The sequence below is a fragment of the Pempheris klunzingeri genome, chromosome 8 (genome assembly GCF_042242105.1).
Source record: "Pempheris klunzingeri isolate RE-2024b chromosome 8, fPemKlu1.hap1, whole genome shotgun sequence".
Lineage (NCBI taxonomy): Eukaryota > Metazoa > Chordata > Actinopteri > Acropomatiformes > Pempheridae > Pempheris > Pempheris klunzingeri.
This window is the reverse complement of record NC_092019.1, coordinates 11,887,878-11,904,799: the sequence shown is the minus strand read 5'-3', so window position 1 is coordinate 11,904,799 and position 16,922 is coordinate 11,887,878. Positions and strand designations below refer to the sequence as shown.

The window sequence follows — 16,922 nt, the reverse complement described above, 5'->3', positions numbered from 1 at the left end:
GTCTGTTCCATAATTAATAGGTAGGGATACAGTCATTTCTTTTGTCTTTCTCAGCTCCTGTGCTGACTATGCCATCACTCACTCGCACGTTTTTTTTAAAAGCACCATTGGACACATTCATAGGTTTAAATGAAAAATAAGGGTTTGAGATGCCGTCACTTAATTAGACAAAATCTGTTCTCTTATCCCATTTATCCCAGTATATAATCTCTACCAGATGAGTTCATTTAAAAAGCCAACCACTCTTGGATGCACCGTACATTTTCTTGCTTATTTGCAAGAAAGCATTTGTTCCGAGTTGCACATTGGTAAGACAGCACAGAACTGAAATGCTTTTTTTCTTTTCGGTGTTTATAATTGGCTTTCTGAATTGTTTGAATTGAAAAGAAAACGCTTTCAGTGTTGACAGAAGATGGAAAGTAAATGGAAAAAGGCCTCTTCGTCATTTCTCTAATCACATCCAAAAGACAGGCTTTTAAAAAAACAAGCCAGGCTAAAGTCTTATGTCTTTCTGTTTCAAGAGAGCACTTCAGGACAAAGAGAGCAGCAGTCCGTCTTTCCATACCTAAAAAGCAGTAAAACAGATATCTTTTGTGTGAGAGGGGGAACCTGTGAATATAAATGCCTACTGCTTATACGGAGCACACAGCTTTCATGCACTCCCTCTCTAACTCTTTCTAATTCTTCTCTCTCACACACAGACGTACGGTAGAGCGCCTGAAGGCAGGCCACGGAGCGAGGCCAGACTATTCCAGGTGGGCACTGTGTTCCTGAGGCTTGGCTCAAAGATGAGAGAAAAGGAAAGGATAAGCAGACTGTCTGTCTACTGTCTGACTACAGTATGCATTGTGTGTGTGTGTGTGTGTGTGTGTATGTTTATTTCAGCACTGCCTGTGGTTACTTACTCATTTTCAGTCTACAAACTAGAAATAACTCCACAAAAAATTCACAGTAAGTATTTCTGTATTTATGGTACGCGAACACACGCAAGTAGAAATCCAAGCTCAATTTTGTATTATTGTTTTTAAGCAGGATTATGTGACTGAGTAAATTATATGTTCTTCCTTTTAGAAAAGACATGTTGATTCATTCAACACAGGGATGCGGGGCTTTAGCTGTTACAGTCTTACTTTATCTGGTATGACCAATGGCTTACATTATGTTGTCTAATTTTAGTAAACTTTGAATAGATGCTACCATACACTGGCATCACTAAATCATTTTGCTGTGTTAATTACTCTTTTCTACTTGTGTTACTGTTACACTATGTTTGTAGTGTACTGTAGTGAACTTTGAATAGATGCTACCATACACTGGCATCACTAAATCATTTTGCTGTGTTAATTACTCTTTTCTACTTGTGTTACTGTTACACTATGTTTGTACACTATGTAGGGCATATGTATTTATACCAAACAGCACTCAGCACCTTAACTACAACTTAGCAGCTCAAACTCAGTAAGATATCGTCCTGTAGGCAAAGTGCAAATAACTACAATACAACTAAAGATGGAGCAAATAAAACAGCTAGACCTCCTTCAAGACAAAATTTATTTATCAATCACATAGGTCTGGCATACAGGCTGGTGCAGTACAAGTACAAGTGGTGCAGCAGTCTACAGTATATATAATGCGTTGATTTGTGTATCATTATATTTGTAATAAACAGTGTCTGAGTCTAACTTGAGCAGGGTCAACCAGTTGATTTTTATACAGCCAGTAAATGGCATGTTAGCTTACTGAACTGAGCGCCAGCCAATGACAAGTGAGCGCTCTGATAAATATGAGCTCTAGCCAATGGCAAGACATCATGCTGGGAGGTGTAGAGAGAGGAATCAAATGCCTCAGCGATTGCATCGTTCACTCATTCGTTCACTGTCCGTCTGTCACTTCAACCACTCTCTTCCTCTTTTCTTTTTGTTGTATTCTTGTGGACAGTGCAGCTTTGATTTGTGTTCATGCTGAGGACGATCTGATGTACAGATTAGTTTTAACTGAGAACAGACTGTGGCAGTGAGCTACAGTATGAGTGTAAAGTTAAGATATAGGAATTATTGCGATTTATAAGCATTTGTCTGTTGCTGAGGCAGTTCAGAGACAGTGTTTATGTTTACTTCATGGTTCTATGGAATAGTTTGCATTAAATTAAATGAGATGTTCTGCATTGTTTTACGTCTAGGTATCTCAGTTATGGTGCTCAATGTGATCCTTTGTTACAGAGAATCACGAAGCTTTGGCATAAAGCACAAAGCAAATAGAGATAAAGAAACAATGTAGAGGTATGTGAAATATACCATAAAAAGAAGCTGCAGAAGAAAAACAGGCAAAAACAAAAAAGGAGCGACTGATGAAAGTGTGAGACAGCATGTGAGTATGTTTGAGAAGAAGCACTGACCGACTGTAAAGGCCCTGCAGCTTCTCAAAAGGAGCCAAACCATCAATCTAAAAAACCCCCCTACACCCCACGGACACACATAGAAACAAACACACACACACACACACATAGAAAAATCCACTGAGAAGTGCATGTGAGAGCTAGAGGGGGATTTCAACAACTATCAAGGGAAGATAAATACATAGAAAGGTGTTTAACTGAGGTTTACTGCTACTACAATACAATAAGTTCAATACTAAGGCATTGAGCTCCCTTCAGATGAGCATTACTGACGAAATCCCCACCTACTGATTATTCTCAAGAGTGTTTTTGATGCGTCTCTGGGATTCCAGACAGAGATGCATCTAACATGTGATAGATCAAACACACAGCCTCCAATACCTTCAGACGGCCAGAAGCACAATTCAACACACAGCACTGGCTCAGTTTTGATTCAACAAAAACAGATTTTAGCAGAAAACTGGAAATCTGAATCTGCAGAAGACACATAAAGTCAATAGCTCATGTGTTGGAACAGAGAGCAGAGGCAAATCTTCATTTGCAGTTGACTCATCCTCACTGTAATATAGATTTCACATCAAAAAATCAATACAATGAGAAATACTGTAACCGTCAGCTATTTTTTTTTTTTAACGTTGTCAAGCTTCATCTTAGAGAGTAGAACAGACTCAGCGCTTACACAACTGACGGCCTGAAGAAGTCATGTAGGGTTTCAATAAAGTGGGCAGTAAGCATATCATTTAACAATTACAAAAAAATCTGGGGCCTGCAGTCTCAAAGTTGGAAAGGAATGATTTTGGTAGTGATGGATTAAGTATTAAAATGATAAGTCAATTAAATGATTATTCCATCAATCACAGTAACGGATTCATCCCTTAAAACATTAAGTGAGCAAAAATTGCAAACCTTTCCTGGTTCCAACTTATCATATGTGAGGATTTACTGCATTTGTGTCTCTTTATTCTAAATTGAATATCTTTTAGTTGTGGCTCTGGGAATTCTTAATTTTTCTGACATTTAACAGACTGATTAAAAACATCTGTGATTGTGACTAAGAATTCTCTGTGAGAAAACCAAACATTAATTACTTTTAAGATAAAATTCATTAGATTCAATTAGATTTACGACACTGGAGGTTATCTCTGCTGACCTTTGGCACAGTGGCGAGTGGGGGAGGAAAAACAGATAGATAAAGGGAAAGCGACAGGGATAAAAAGAGAAGGAAGTAATCTGGATTGTTGAAAAAGAAGGGGAGGATGAGAGTAAGAAAGCTAAACAAACGGCTTAAAGGAAAAAACGGAGAGGGGAGGAAAGGTGATCTGTGGCTGTTATCTGGCTAAGCAGAGCAGGAGGAGAAAGTGATCGTCCTGCAATAGAACCACCTGAAGCCAACAGAGGAGGGATTCTGCCTCCTCTGTGGAAAAAACAGACCCAGACGGACAGACCCACTTCATGATTCATCACCTCACGTGGGAAACAGTAGACCTTACAAGAGCCTCTCACTTCCACAAAATCAAACCTACAAGATCCAGCTTCAGAAAGGTCCATAACGACTCTGAAAGCAAGAAGAGTAACGACCAAAGCAGGGAAAGGAAAGTACAACAGAGAGGTGTAAAGAGGTATAGAAAAGGAGACCAAGAAAATGAAGTGAAGAAAACAGAAAGAGATGGACTGAAACATGTAGTTGAAGAGAGGAAGGCTGTTCTTCATGGAGCAGGTGTCTTATCCCTTCAGGTCAGAGGAGATCACACACATAGAAAACTGCCTGAGCCAGCTAAATAAACAAATCCTGGGCCTTCAGCTCATAACACTGGAAACATATGACGTTATGTGAAACAGCATCAGCGCCATGTTCTTTATGGACTCTTCTTCCCCCAGTAAACCAATAAATCTCTTTTCAAGCAACCAATCAATCTCCTGAACTGTCCCTTGAGGCATCCTATTGACTGGAAAGTATACAGCAACTTAAGGGGCAACTGTTCAATATTTCCTGGAACTGGTACAAGATATGATGTTACATTAGCTCATGACTTGGGGAGAATACTGTGCACTGTTACTCTTTCCTTACAGGAGGATCCTCAGTCCAGATATTGTATTTGAAACACTGGTTTGCTGCGTGTTACCTTATACAATCACAGCACAACATACTATATATTGTTTTCAAAATTTTGCAGAAAAGTTGACAACACAACATCATCCCCAGGGCCAAAAATGAACTTTGAAAATCGAATTTTAAGTCCTTAAAATGCTCAGAAAAAAAAATGTGATCACTGAGATTTCCATGACAACTGGGCTACATTCATGCAATACGATGAAAAGCACCAGTGCAGCGACAAAATGATAAATGAGGCTGTTTTGGCAACTGCTGTTTCAAAATACAAAGATAATCTTTGCAACTCTTTCAGGCAGTGATTTGTACACTAACCGCTCTGACACAGGTATTTCTTTGTGCACATTTTTATATCCACTTCAGGATGCATTAGTCAAAGGGTTTATTTCTCCATGCAGTATCTGAACTCATCGTCTTTATCGAGTTTTTTAACTGATTTTGGATCTCCATGTCTCAAAAGCTAGCAGGCCAGAAGCAACCAGCGAGACACGATACAGAAGTTTAAGTCTGATGTGAAGTTTGATGTTGACAGTAGAGACAGTTATAGTTGTTGAACTGGTGCTGCTGGAAGTTTTAGGAAACATCTGCATTGTATTACTGCACTGCTGGTTTTTATGTGGTAGTGGTGACAATGATGCTGGTGAAGATGATGACAGTTGTTTCATTACTGGTGATGGCGCTAACAGTTCCCATCTGCGCTGCAGCTGCACTATGGCAGCGCTGTTCCATGTTTAAAAACAAAAAAAAAACAACAGGCATGTTCTACCAGCTGTACATTTGCAATATAACCAGACACATACACAGCTACTACTTTAGCTTTAATGCACATTGTTGCTAATCAGTGAAACCTCGTAACACCAAACCAATATGTGGATCATATTCTGCCACAGTTATAGTGTGACAACCACATATTTAAATAATCAGATCAAGTTTTAAAGGTTAAATAATGGCCCCTTTGGAGAAAAAACACTAAGCCTGTAACATTAGAAAACTGGTTTTACGGTTTAAGTATTTGTATGACACTGACAGAAGGAGCCGAATTCATGGCATTTATTCAATACAACTGTTGTGTCGGTCAAAGGTTGTGTTGGGGTTGCAGGGAGATTCCATTCTGAAGCATTTACTGACATTGTAATTCGGGATGAATTTACGTTCAGCATTAGAAGTATTTTAAAATATTTGCTTTTTTCGCACGGCATGCTAGTATTAATTTTAGTTCCTCGAGAAAATGTTGCATTCCATTGAGCTGCTGGTCTTACCTTGGCGGGAATGCGTGCAGTCAAGAGGTAGGCTCGGTGAGACGCGAGGGCCTAAGAGAGAACAAACAGAGAGAATAATGAGTACGTAGCCGTAAATATACACTGTGCACAACCAAGGCCAAGGAAATGACAAAGTACATGGAGAGCTTTGCTGTTGACTCATCGAGATGAAAAGGCTTGTGACTCTAAAACATCTCAGTCAGAACGAAAAGAGAGAGAAAAGATTTAGGAATGACAATGAGGAGGACAGATTCCTCTTTACTTGAAAACAAACATAAAAACAGTGACATTTATGGAAGCGGTCGGTCTTAACCAGCAAAACCCACTGAGATGCTTATTACTTGTAGCCAAAATGCTTTAGTTTTTATTGGACAGCCCCCTGTGAGTGGGGCCATCATACAGTGGGTTAGTGTCTTTTTCTTCATATCTTATGTGTTTTTTCTGCCTGAGCAAAGTGAAAACAAACTGATTATTAGAGCACACTATCAGGATGAAGCTTGCTTCTGTTGCTACTCAGCGAGAGAAAAATCAAGACTTGAGGAGGTATAACTGGAATGCAAAAACTTGACATTCCTATCCAGACGAGCAGCCTTGAAGGGTTTTTTCAGATGGTTTGCCACATAATGTGAAAACTATGTAATGTGCTATCATTAACAAAGACATCATCATGCATTGAACAATCCAAACCTTGAGTTTGTTGTAGTCTCTATATTACATGGGTGGATATGAACATAACAACATGAACATCTATAGTACCAAAGTGGATTATCATAGTGCACCATTACATTTTTCCAACAGAAGAACAAAGGTCAATGCAATCAAAAAGTCTGACCTTTAAAACTAAAATAAAGTTCAACATCTTATACAAATTAATGCTACAAAAGCTGAAAAAAAAGGCTGTGGTCTCATGCAGGACAGTTAAGGCTTTTATTTTGACACTGGATTTTCTCCCGTCTGTAATATTTCAACACACCCAAGTCTGACATTTGAAACAATTAAAAGGACACCGTCATCTACCTTCTTCACCAAAACCATCCTGGCAGGCAAAGGTATATAATATGTACCTCCATCATCATAGCTGAAATCTCATGGCCCTTGTAGCAAGCCATCTCCTTCCTTTCACTCACTGCCAGCACACTGGAATAAAACTATACTGCCACAATGTTAAAAAAGCTGCCCACACACTACCTCACAGGTCCAAGAGAAGCAACTGAGGCCTGTTGGTTTTTAATGCCACAACGTAAAAATGAAGAGTAATAGCAACAAAGGAAGAGAAACTGTCAGGGAATGAAACACGGAACGTGAGAATAAAATAAAGAAAGAGTACATGAAACCTGCATGCAAAGGCAAGAAAGGAAATTAGAAACTGGCAGCAGGGAGATGAGACGGAGCAGACAGATTGATCTGAGGTGAGACAAAACTGGAGAGAGGGTTTGAAAGCAGAAGATACAATAAAAGTAGTACAAAGGAGGGAAGCGGAGAGGGAGAGCACAGCATTACTAATAAGTCCTAGATAAACAACGACTGGCATGAAGGGCAGCGAGGGAACGAAAGCAGAAAAAGGAGGTGAGGAGAGAGCATAAGAGAAAACAAGATTAAGGAACGTCTATGAACTGTCGCTATCTTTTTGAAATATGTAAAAAAAAAAAAAAAGAAAAAGAAACAGGGATGAGAGGTGGGGGTAAAAAGGATGACAGTGTCTCCCAGCCCTCTGTGGCTGAGCTCCACAGGCAGGGTGTGTGTGGTTTGATGTGATGGAGGCAGACAGGCAGGCCTGTGTGACCAAAGATAACCTCTCCTAAAGAGCACCAGTCACCACTGCTATGCCCAACACACCCTCTCTCTTTGCCTCAGTCTCATTTCTGTACAGTAGCTCTCTGCGACGTGTGTGCAGGTATGCTGGTGATGGAATCGCCTGGTTTTCGCTGTAAAAGATAAATTAACAGTGTAGGTAGATTATCTCCCACTTTATATGGAGGTGAAATCCAGAGTGAGCTTGTTGGTAATAATCCCTCAGTGCACAGGATCACGGTGTTGATGTGTTTCTTTTAATGACAGCAGTCAATATAACAAATGAACAATTATTTGGCTGTACATTGAACTAAATATCGGAACATTTCTTTTTATGACAATTATCCACAAAGTGTGCAGCTTTTGTCACTGCAGTGAATCTTTCTGGGCTTCTGGAAGAAGATTTACAGAGACGTCAGAAACGTCTGGCCCATTTATCGAGATCCGCATGCAGGCTCCAAGATGGTCTCCTTGCAGCCTATTGCGGATGTTTGTCTTGACCTGCAAATATAGTAACTGATATTTGCAGAATTATATTAATTAAGCCCCTAATATAATGGTAGGGGAAACACTGCCTGATGATATCATCTGGGTTATTTTGGACCCGTATTAGAGACTAAAACTTGGGGTATCTCGATGTCATGCAGCGACCCAAACGTCATTTAAGTGCAAAAATAAAGGCTATATCATTAAGACACCCACATCTCAGGAATCACTTTGGTAAGATCATAGCACATAAAAACTACGGTCAAACCTTTGAAAATCAGTTCCAAATTGTAATAAGCAGGAATTATCTTTCAGTCGTGTTTTATAGTATTGTATACAGAACAACAGCAGAGCAGCGGTCAGTAAGTATGATGGAGTTCTGCAGTCCGTATGATCTCTGAAGCATTTTATGGAAATAAGAGTTTGGCTGCACAAGAAACCTTCCTGCTTTTTTATTTTCCATCGAGGGAAGCCCTGATTGTGCGTGGGTGAGCAGTAAGTTGTGGTTTTTAGTTCTTAACAGTGCACGTGAAAAACGCCAGGTTTTATCAAAAGAATGGCACACATCAGTGGATTTCCAGGAGCTGAATAGTTACAGCTGCAGTCACACCCAGTATTGACTAAGAACATGCTGACTCTGAGTGGAGGGGAGGCTACCAACTGACCAGTCTGTCTTTTTTTGTCAAGTGGTAAATTATTCAATACTTCCAATGCATTAAAGGGCACAAGAACATTTTTAGGACTGCTTGCCAACATGAATAAAGTGCAACTTATAACTTGTTCAAACAGTTTTAAACTCTCTTAGCCTCTCTCTTGGATTTCCCTTTAGTTTTTCATCTCCCCATCCGTCTCCTGTCAATGCATGACTGCCCCTCTGAACTCTCCCAGTGCTCTCTCCATCTGCCCTTTTGAGTGGACAAAGCCATAACACCCTTCTGTTTTTGACCCACCCCTCCTCCTTTCTGTAACTACCCTGGTACCTCTCTCTCTCTCTCTCTCCATCTTAAGTGAATTTAAAGCCTTGAGCCTTCCCATCAGCCAATGATTTCACAGCCACCACCATCCCGCCTTCAGCTCCATTCAGCCAACCAGATGGCAGCAGCATCGGAGCATGTCTACAGACCAGAGAGAGCATCTGCTATTTCTCTCTCTCTCCCCCTCTCTCTCTCTCTCTCTCTCTCCCTTACACAAACACACACACACACACACACACACACACACACACACACACACACACACACACACACACACAGGGGGGCTCCTATACAAGATAACTGCCACAGGCTCTGAAGCACCATTTGTCTACTTGGCCCGCCACACATGACACACACACAGACATGCCTCACACACAGACACACACACACACACAATTTCTGAGCCAAAAATCATTTTATTATGAAAAGACTGTTTTGATGCAATTTTCTGTTCTTTTTATTTCTCTGTATTTCAAAAAGTTAAATAATATCATGTTTAATGAATACTTAATAGAATATACAACACACTCTATTCAAAATAAGTGTGTGTGTGTGTGTGTGTGTGTGTGTGAGTGAAAGAGAGAGAGCACTCAAATCACTGTATTACCATTCCCAGATTATCTTTTTTTCTGTCAAACTGTCAACTCCACCTACTTCCCCCTCAACTGACCCAACCCACATGTGCAGACTCACACACATTTTATGTTACTATGGCAACAACTAGCTCATACTGCACACGCACACACACATTTGTGAATACATACACACATACACACAGACACAAATAGTGATAGACACTCACTAACATGAAAGTAGCACGCTGCAGTGCCAAGCTTTGCTTGAGAATGTCAATGAGTTTTCACCCCCCTAAACAACACTCACGCTGGCCTACAGTTATGGTGAATCTCTGTAGGAACCGAAGCAACACAGAGCAGTGTTTCATCTGCAGTCATTCAGCTGTGGAAGCCCTCAGCCACAGGAAATCTACCCCCATGAAAAATACTTTTATTCATCCACCATGTCCTGGGGTGCATTCACACTGAATTATAACCTTCTATCACATTTCACATCTAGTCCTTTAATTTGGTTTTGTGTGGGGGAGAACAATGTCCTAGAAAACTCTGATGGCACCGAAAAACATCATCAAAAATGCTACCTTCAAATGTTTGACCATCTTGAGTTATGCTTGATTCATCTTGCTGAAAATTGAACTAACACTAAACAAGTGCCTTGCCAAATGAACTGAATACACTTCTTATGTATTATCAAGTACTTGCAGCGCTCTTAATTGTCTTTTTCCATGAAAAAAATAGTTTGATACATTTGCTTTTTTTTAGCCAATATTCATGTCAGTCATTTACAAAGCCAAAGGCAGGAGATGGTTAGCTTAGCTTAGTTTAGCATAAAGAATAGAAACAGGAAATAAACCAAATGTAACTAAAGCTCACTTATTAACTTAAGGGGTTATTTGCTGGACCATATCCCTGAACACTTCCTCCTTCCTCCCAGTCTTTATGCTGAACGAAGCTAACCATTGCCTGGCCATAGTTTCATAATTAAAGCACAGACATGTGAATTACATCCATCTTCTCCTCTCATTTTTAGCAAGACAGCAAATAAGCACAGTTCCCATAACGTCAACCTATTCCACCTATTCCTTTAAACTATTACTTCCTTTAAACAGATGTGGCTTTAATACTTCTACTAAAGACATTATGTGGTTCCTTTGTAAATGACTTACTAAATAATATGGTTGCCTCTGCTGTGTATTATTGCACACTGAGCACCTTTGGATTGAAAAAAAACAAAAAACAATTTGAACAAAATCACCTTGGGCTCTGGGGCATGGTGAGGATCACACCACAGAGATTTATTGATAGGGAATATAATCATCCATTTAATCACCAATACAAACAGCACAGTGGAAAAGACACATAGCCACAATTACATTCATCCCCACACTGCTGCTGACACAGGGTCTTTATTGCATAACTAATGCCAGCATGTCCTCCATGTGTACGTGTGTCTGTGTGCAACATTAATGAGTCATGATGTGCTGGCTGCAAACTAAAACTGTCAGCGCAGCACAGTAAGAATGAGAGTATTTTTAGGGCTATGCAGAAAAGAGAGAGAGAGAGTGTGAGAGACAGAGAGAGACACAGAGAGAGAGAGAGGCCATTGAGACAAGCAGAGTGGACAGAGAGCAAGATAGCGAATGAATAAGAGGAGACTGAAGGGCAAAGCAAGTGAAATGACTTCATAGATTCAAAGTGCTGTTTTGCTGATAAGGAGCTGAGATTTAAATCCAATCAGAGGGGATGATATTTAATGAAGGGAAGTGTTTAAAAGCCGTTTCATCTCTATTAAAACCAATGCTGCTGGGATGACCCCATCTTAGCTTTTAATACGCTGAAATCAATCAGCTCACCCCGGATGCAAAGCAGTGGATTTCTCTCCTCTCATCCTGCACATCTTTGCTTTTCCATCCCATACTCGTCTTCCTTAATCTCTTAATGTCCTCATCCTTCTTCGGCCCCATCCCCTCTCGCTGTATTTTTAACAACTGCCTAAAAACACACTTGCACTATGAGATTATGATTTCAGAAGGTTTCAAATGATCAGAATGTTACACCAGTAAAACTGTATGTATTCTATTTGTGAGACTTGCACAGAAAGAAGAAAAACTTCCAGTGTTTCCAGTGTTTTTTCTTCCCCTGCACTCTTGCTCTCCGTCTTCCTTATCTCAAATTGGATGCCAGGTGGACTGCACCATGAAGAAACTGTACATGAGTTATAGTCATTACACAACGTACTAAGAGATTGTAAAATGTAACCTGAAATATTTTGTCTCCCATTTCTTTCATGTTGTGTTTTCCTCAGTGCCATCTTGAAAAAGATTGTTGCCTTGTATTTACAGTACAGTACATATAAATATGCATGTGTTGCATGTGTGGTGCATGTGGTGCGTGGGTGAATGTATTCAAAACAGTAGGCATGTGTATACATAGACGATGAGACAATGAAGCAGAAGAAACACACACACACACACACACTGCCCTGCTTTTATCTTTGTATAATCAGGGATGGTGTAACTCAGTGTAAGAGAAGAGCTCTCCAGGCTGCTGTTCAACAGGCTAACATACAGCAGCAATTATACAGGGCAAAAATACTGTGAAGTATCATTACCAGGGTAGAGGTCCTCAAAGGTCTACTCAGTTTTGGGGAACTAAAGCCCATTCCGCAACCACAGGGGGCATTAAAATGGCCCACTATGGTTTGGTGTACCACAGTGATGCAAAGAAGATGCCACACCACACTCCTTTTTCCCAGATATCACAACCCCTGACACTGCTTAGTTGACAATGATACATTAACATTAAACCAGGAATTGTACCTCTCACATGGCCATAAATCCATCAAAACATCCTGAAAACACTCCTCAACACAATTTAAAACTGTTAATCCCCTCAGCAGTGGAAGCACATTCTTCTGTTTTCCTGCCATGCGTCTGTAATGGGAATTGGCTCAGCAGTCAAAGATAACCACTTATCTGCGATGACAGAGTGGGAAAACCTGACACAGGAGAGATCGCCATGGTGGGATCTGCTCTAAAGGCCAAACTAAACTTAATCTTGTTCCAGAAAAAAGCTTCCTAACCTCTCTAAATTCAGGCAGAAAAATCATTTGTTTTACGATACATTGATTCTCAGCTGCCAAGACAAGCTGCTGACAGTGCAGCTGAGGTCTAGTCCTGAAATGTCTGCAGACTCACACTGCGCCAAAAACCACAGCGAAATGCGAGTATGTAGTACTCTTTCATAGTACAGCATGGTCCAGTGATAGAACAGCTAACATAATATACAGTCTGGTGTTCCCTCTGCAGCTTCAGACAAGACAAGATCATGATATAACTGTCTGGACGCTTCTGCAAATAACAACACTATCCAACACAACAGCCACCTGGCAGTGTGGTGATCTACCTGCAGCATCCTTATATGGCAAGTACAGTACACAAATGCTTAATAATGTAACATTTTCCTAGCAAAGCGTCAGCAGATAGCCAAGCTGCTAATTACTTTGTCAGGATGCATGGCACCTTTTCTGCTCCAAATGATGGATATCCCATTTTGGAGCAAAACCATTTTCTGCAGCGCATATCCTCCCCACGCTGCTCCAGCAGCCAAGGAGCGCATTAAAACACAGACATCAGTTTTCTTTTATCACTGCCCTGCTCATCATTATGTGTTTTACTGCTCAGGAGACGAACGTGGTGAGGAACAAAAGGCGGCTGACTGTGGTACTTCCTGAACAAATTTGATTGGTTGGTCTCATCAGACCACAGCTGCAGTGATCTTCAGCATGGATAAATGAGGTGTCTGATTATGTTACATTTCATGGTTTAGTTCATTCTTTTCACTGCTGCTGTAGCTTGTTTTGTTTTCACTGTGAATACAATGTGTAAAGTGAATATACAGAATGTGTTCAACAATAAATGAGACACATACAATGTGAGCTTGATTAAGATATATGGAAACACTTTTAAAGCAATAAAATTTCCCTTCAGCAGCTGGCAATTTGTCTGATGAATGACGACAAAATCTTTTTTTTACAATCAATTTAATGGACGTTACCATATACATTATCTCTGCATGCTGCCTGTGTGTCATTGCCTCACTAACGAGCATGAAGTATGCAGTCAACCTCCCGAATGTAACTTGCACAACAAAGCTGAAGCTGGCCAAGCGTTCAAAGGGCCAGCAAAGGGATTAAATGGTTGTGCTTTCAGATTAAGATTATAGTCCTGGTTGGCAAGACTCCCTTTAACACTAGATAGGTATCATGGTTTTTAGGTACCGAACTCTGGTGGGAATGATTGCGGAGGGCTCCTATTAGAACGTGTCAGCCTGCAGGGCGTCCTCTAAGAACCCCATGTGTGTTTAGGTTACAGAGATAAGGAATAATCACAAGGGTTCATTCATTCATCAGCATGCCAGCCAGACACAATGGGGAGGAGGTTTGTGTGTGTGTGTGTGTGTGTGGGTGTGTAGCTATGTGATGGCGAACCAAGGTTTCTGGGTAAATAGGATATTGCTGCAGACCACAGGGATATAAGAGTGAGACAGAGAAAACGAGAGAGAAAGAAACAGAGAGCAGAGGTGGAGAGATGATTATTTTTACAACTCAAGCAACAAAGACAACCAAAGTGGAAAACCTCCTTGAACTGAAGTGCAGTGCTTTGTTAGGGGAAGACAGACATACACAGGTATGACAGCGAGACGGCGAGAGAGAAAAGAAGAAAAAAGCCTGACAGAGACAAAGGCAGAGCGGGGAGAGGGGAGGAGGGCGGGGGATTTCGTTCTGGGCTGGAGTTGGCATTACCCATGGTTTCCCCTTGGAGTGGGTAGATAACATCACAAAGCAATAATGACATACACACAAACACACACAGTGCTGAAGACAGATTTCAATGATAAAAAAAAAAAAAAAAACAGTTAAAGTGATTTAGATCATGAATATTTAGCCCAAAGTTAGTCAAAGGTCATCTCATAATTAGATGTATATAATTATATAATCAAAGTAAAAATGATCAAAATAAGAGAAATGATTTAAAATAAAAAATAAAAAATTTAAAAAAAGTAAGTTAATTAAAAAAAATAATTAAAATTCCTGTAAGTACGCTAATGGGACCATGTGCATGTCAGAGGAATCCGAAAACCTGAGAATAGGGAAAAGTACCTTTAACTGTGTGGATCCTGTTCGGACAGGAAACAAAGATAATTTTCAGCCAAGAAAAAGAATTTGTAAACTACAGAGGGTAACTTATCTAACTACTGTGATGATCGCTGAAGCTACTTCAGTTCACTAAATATAGTAAAAACTTTATAAAAAAACTTTCACTTCACAAAAAATAAAGGCAGGCACTGCTTTTGTGCATGTTTCATCCATTTCAGCAAAACAGTGTTGAGGAAATGTGTGATGCCTCATAGTTAGGCTCATAAAACCCAATCTCACATATTGCTGATCTGTCAAAATCCACACTCGAGGTGAGCACACCCACGCATGGAAACATGGACACAATGATTGCACACAAGACCCAGAACACAGTGACCTGGGAGGTTAACAGGGTGTGTTTGTCTACTGCATAAGATTTAAACTCAATAATTTCTGTATAGTGTTTGTAATAATGACAAAAATAAAGCAAAAAAAAAATCAAACAATTAAATTAATTCATATAAAATAGAACAATGGAGGAAAAGGGCAACCATAAAATCAGTAATGCAACATCAACTGCAAGGACACCGTTAAAACCAATCATGCAGCAAAAACATATAACAGCACTGGTAGCGAAGTCAGTGCAGTCATTTTGCTGAGAGTGCATGTGTGCCAACATTTCTGTGACAGAGTCCTTGAAGCCAGAGGCAAACTGTCCGACATCATACACATGCTTTCAATGTCCTCTAATCTGTATTGATCTGGTTTAAAACTCACAGTCTCTATAATCCACAAGATTAAAATATTGGTTTAAAAGAGAAATTCTCATCATGGAGGCCACCAAAATGACAGGCAAGCCTCTGTGGAAGAGACACATTATGCAAGTTGTTTTATTTTCGTCACTCGGGCTTCAGTGTTTAGACGTAAAACTTCCCATTGATTAGACCTGACTGTTTTTGGGGCTCTTTACTACGACATGGTGCACAAATGCTATTATCATCCAATCAATGCTGACTGTTGCTGTGACCTATAAACCCCATTCAATTACATCCAGGGAGAGCAGACTCACACTGTATCAGCCAGGCCATTGCACTATAACACTCAGCAGCCACTTTTCCCACAGTGATCAGGACTCACAAGGGACAGGACCAGTCAGACTCGTTCAGCATACTCATATGCAGCAAAACCTACACCAAGCAGCAGATTCACACCAAAAGTCAAACTAACACAGTAATTACTGTCATTGAAGCAGGAAAATAATTCAAAAAGAGCTCCATGAAGAAACAAGACCTCATTTGCCCCATTTGATACCGTGGCTGAAACCAGACATATTGACAGCCAACACTATGAGATTATAAAAACCAAACCTATCAAGCCAACGACCTGAAACAGGATCAGTTATATTGCTCAGACGTCTGAGTGACAATGACCCTGACCTGTGAGATAATGAAGATGAATGACTGTGGGCAGGGCGTGCATGGAGTCAGGCTATGTAGCTGGTTGATATCTCTCCAGGGAGACTTTTGCAGGACATTGTGGGCTGGAAACATGCTAAGCCTGCCTCTAAAAAAAATCCTATTCAGCTTGGTGGAGAGTAATACAACAGAGACAGTGACTGATAGACACTCAGTGGACGGACTACGCGACATAATGAGCATGTTCAACCTTATTCTGAGGATGACCACACTGGACATGGAGTTACTCAGTGCATACACACCACTGTCAGATGGGGAGTCATTTAGAATAAATATATAACAGAAATAAAAACACACTTTGTGGTGAACTTTGTGTATATTGTTGCGTTAAATAATGAAGAAGGAATAATACATTCTTGAAATAAAAGAGACTTACTGTGAGAAGTACACCTCAAAACTTTCAATATATCATTGATATATTTCTTGAAGTGTTGTTAATATACATATGTTATATACATATGTTGATATTTTTCCATTTTGGGGTTACAGACTTTTTTCATGCATAAATCTAATAAAGCTAATAATAAAGGGAAGGCATGTGAGTGGCAAGGCCTAATGTAGCTAGTGAGTGTATAGTTGAGACCATGTTGGCTAATGCATTCATGTATTTAATGCATTCTATGAATATTTTACACAAAGAATGTATTTGTATTGTTCAATTTTACTCTCTATTTTATTTATTCAGTGAGAATTTTATTTTTCCTTTGATAACATTACTGT

General features: G+C 40.0%; 1 protein-coding gene across 2 annotated transcripts in view; it reads right to left on the bottom strand.

The window, feature by feature from the left end:
* LOC139204954 (F-actin-uncapping protein LRRC16A-like) overlaps positions 1 to 16,922 on the bottom strand; it is a 66,583-nt gene that overhangs the window by 35,802 nt on the left and 13,859 nt on the right. For both annotated transcript variants that reach the window (XM_070834994.1, XM_070834995.1), the window contains exon 3: positions 5,765 to 5,815. In XM_070834994.1, coding sequence (XP_070691095.1) covers positions 5,765 to 5,815 — 51 coding nt within the window. The remainder of the gene's footprint in view (positions 1 to 5,764; positions 5,816 to 16,922) is intronic.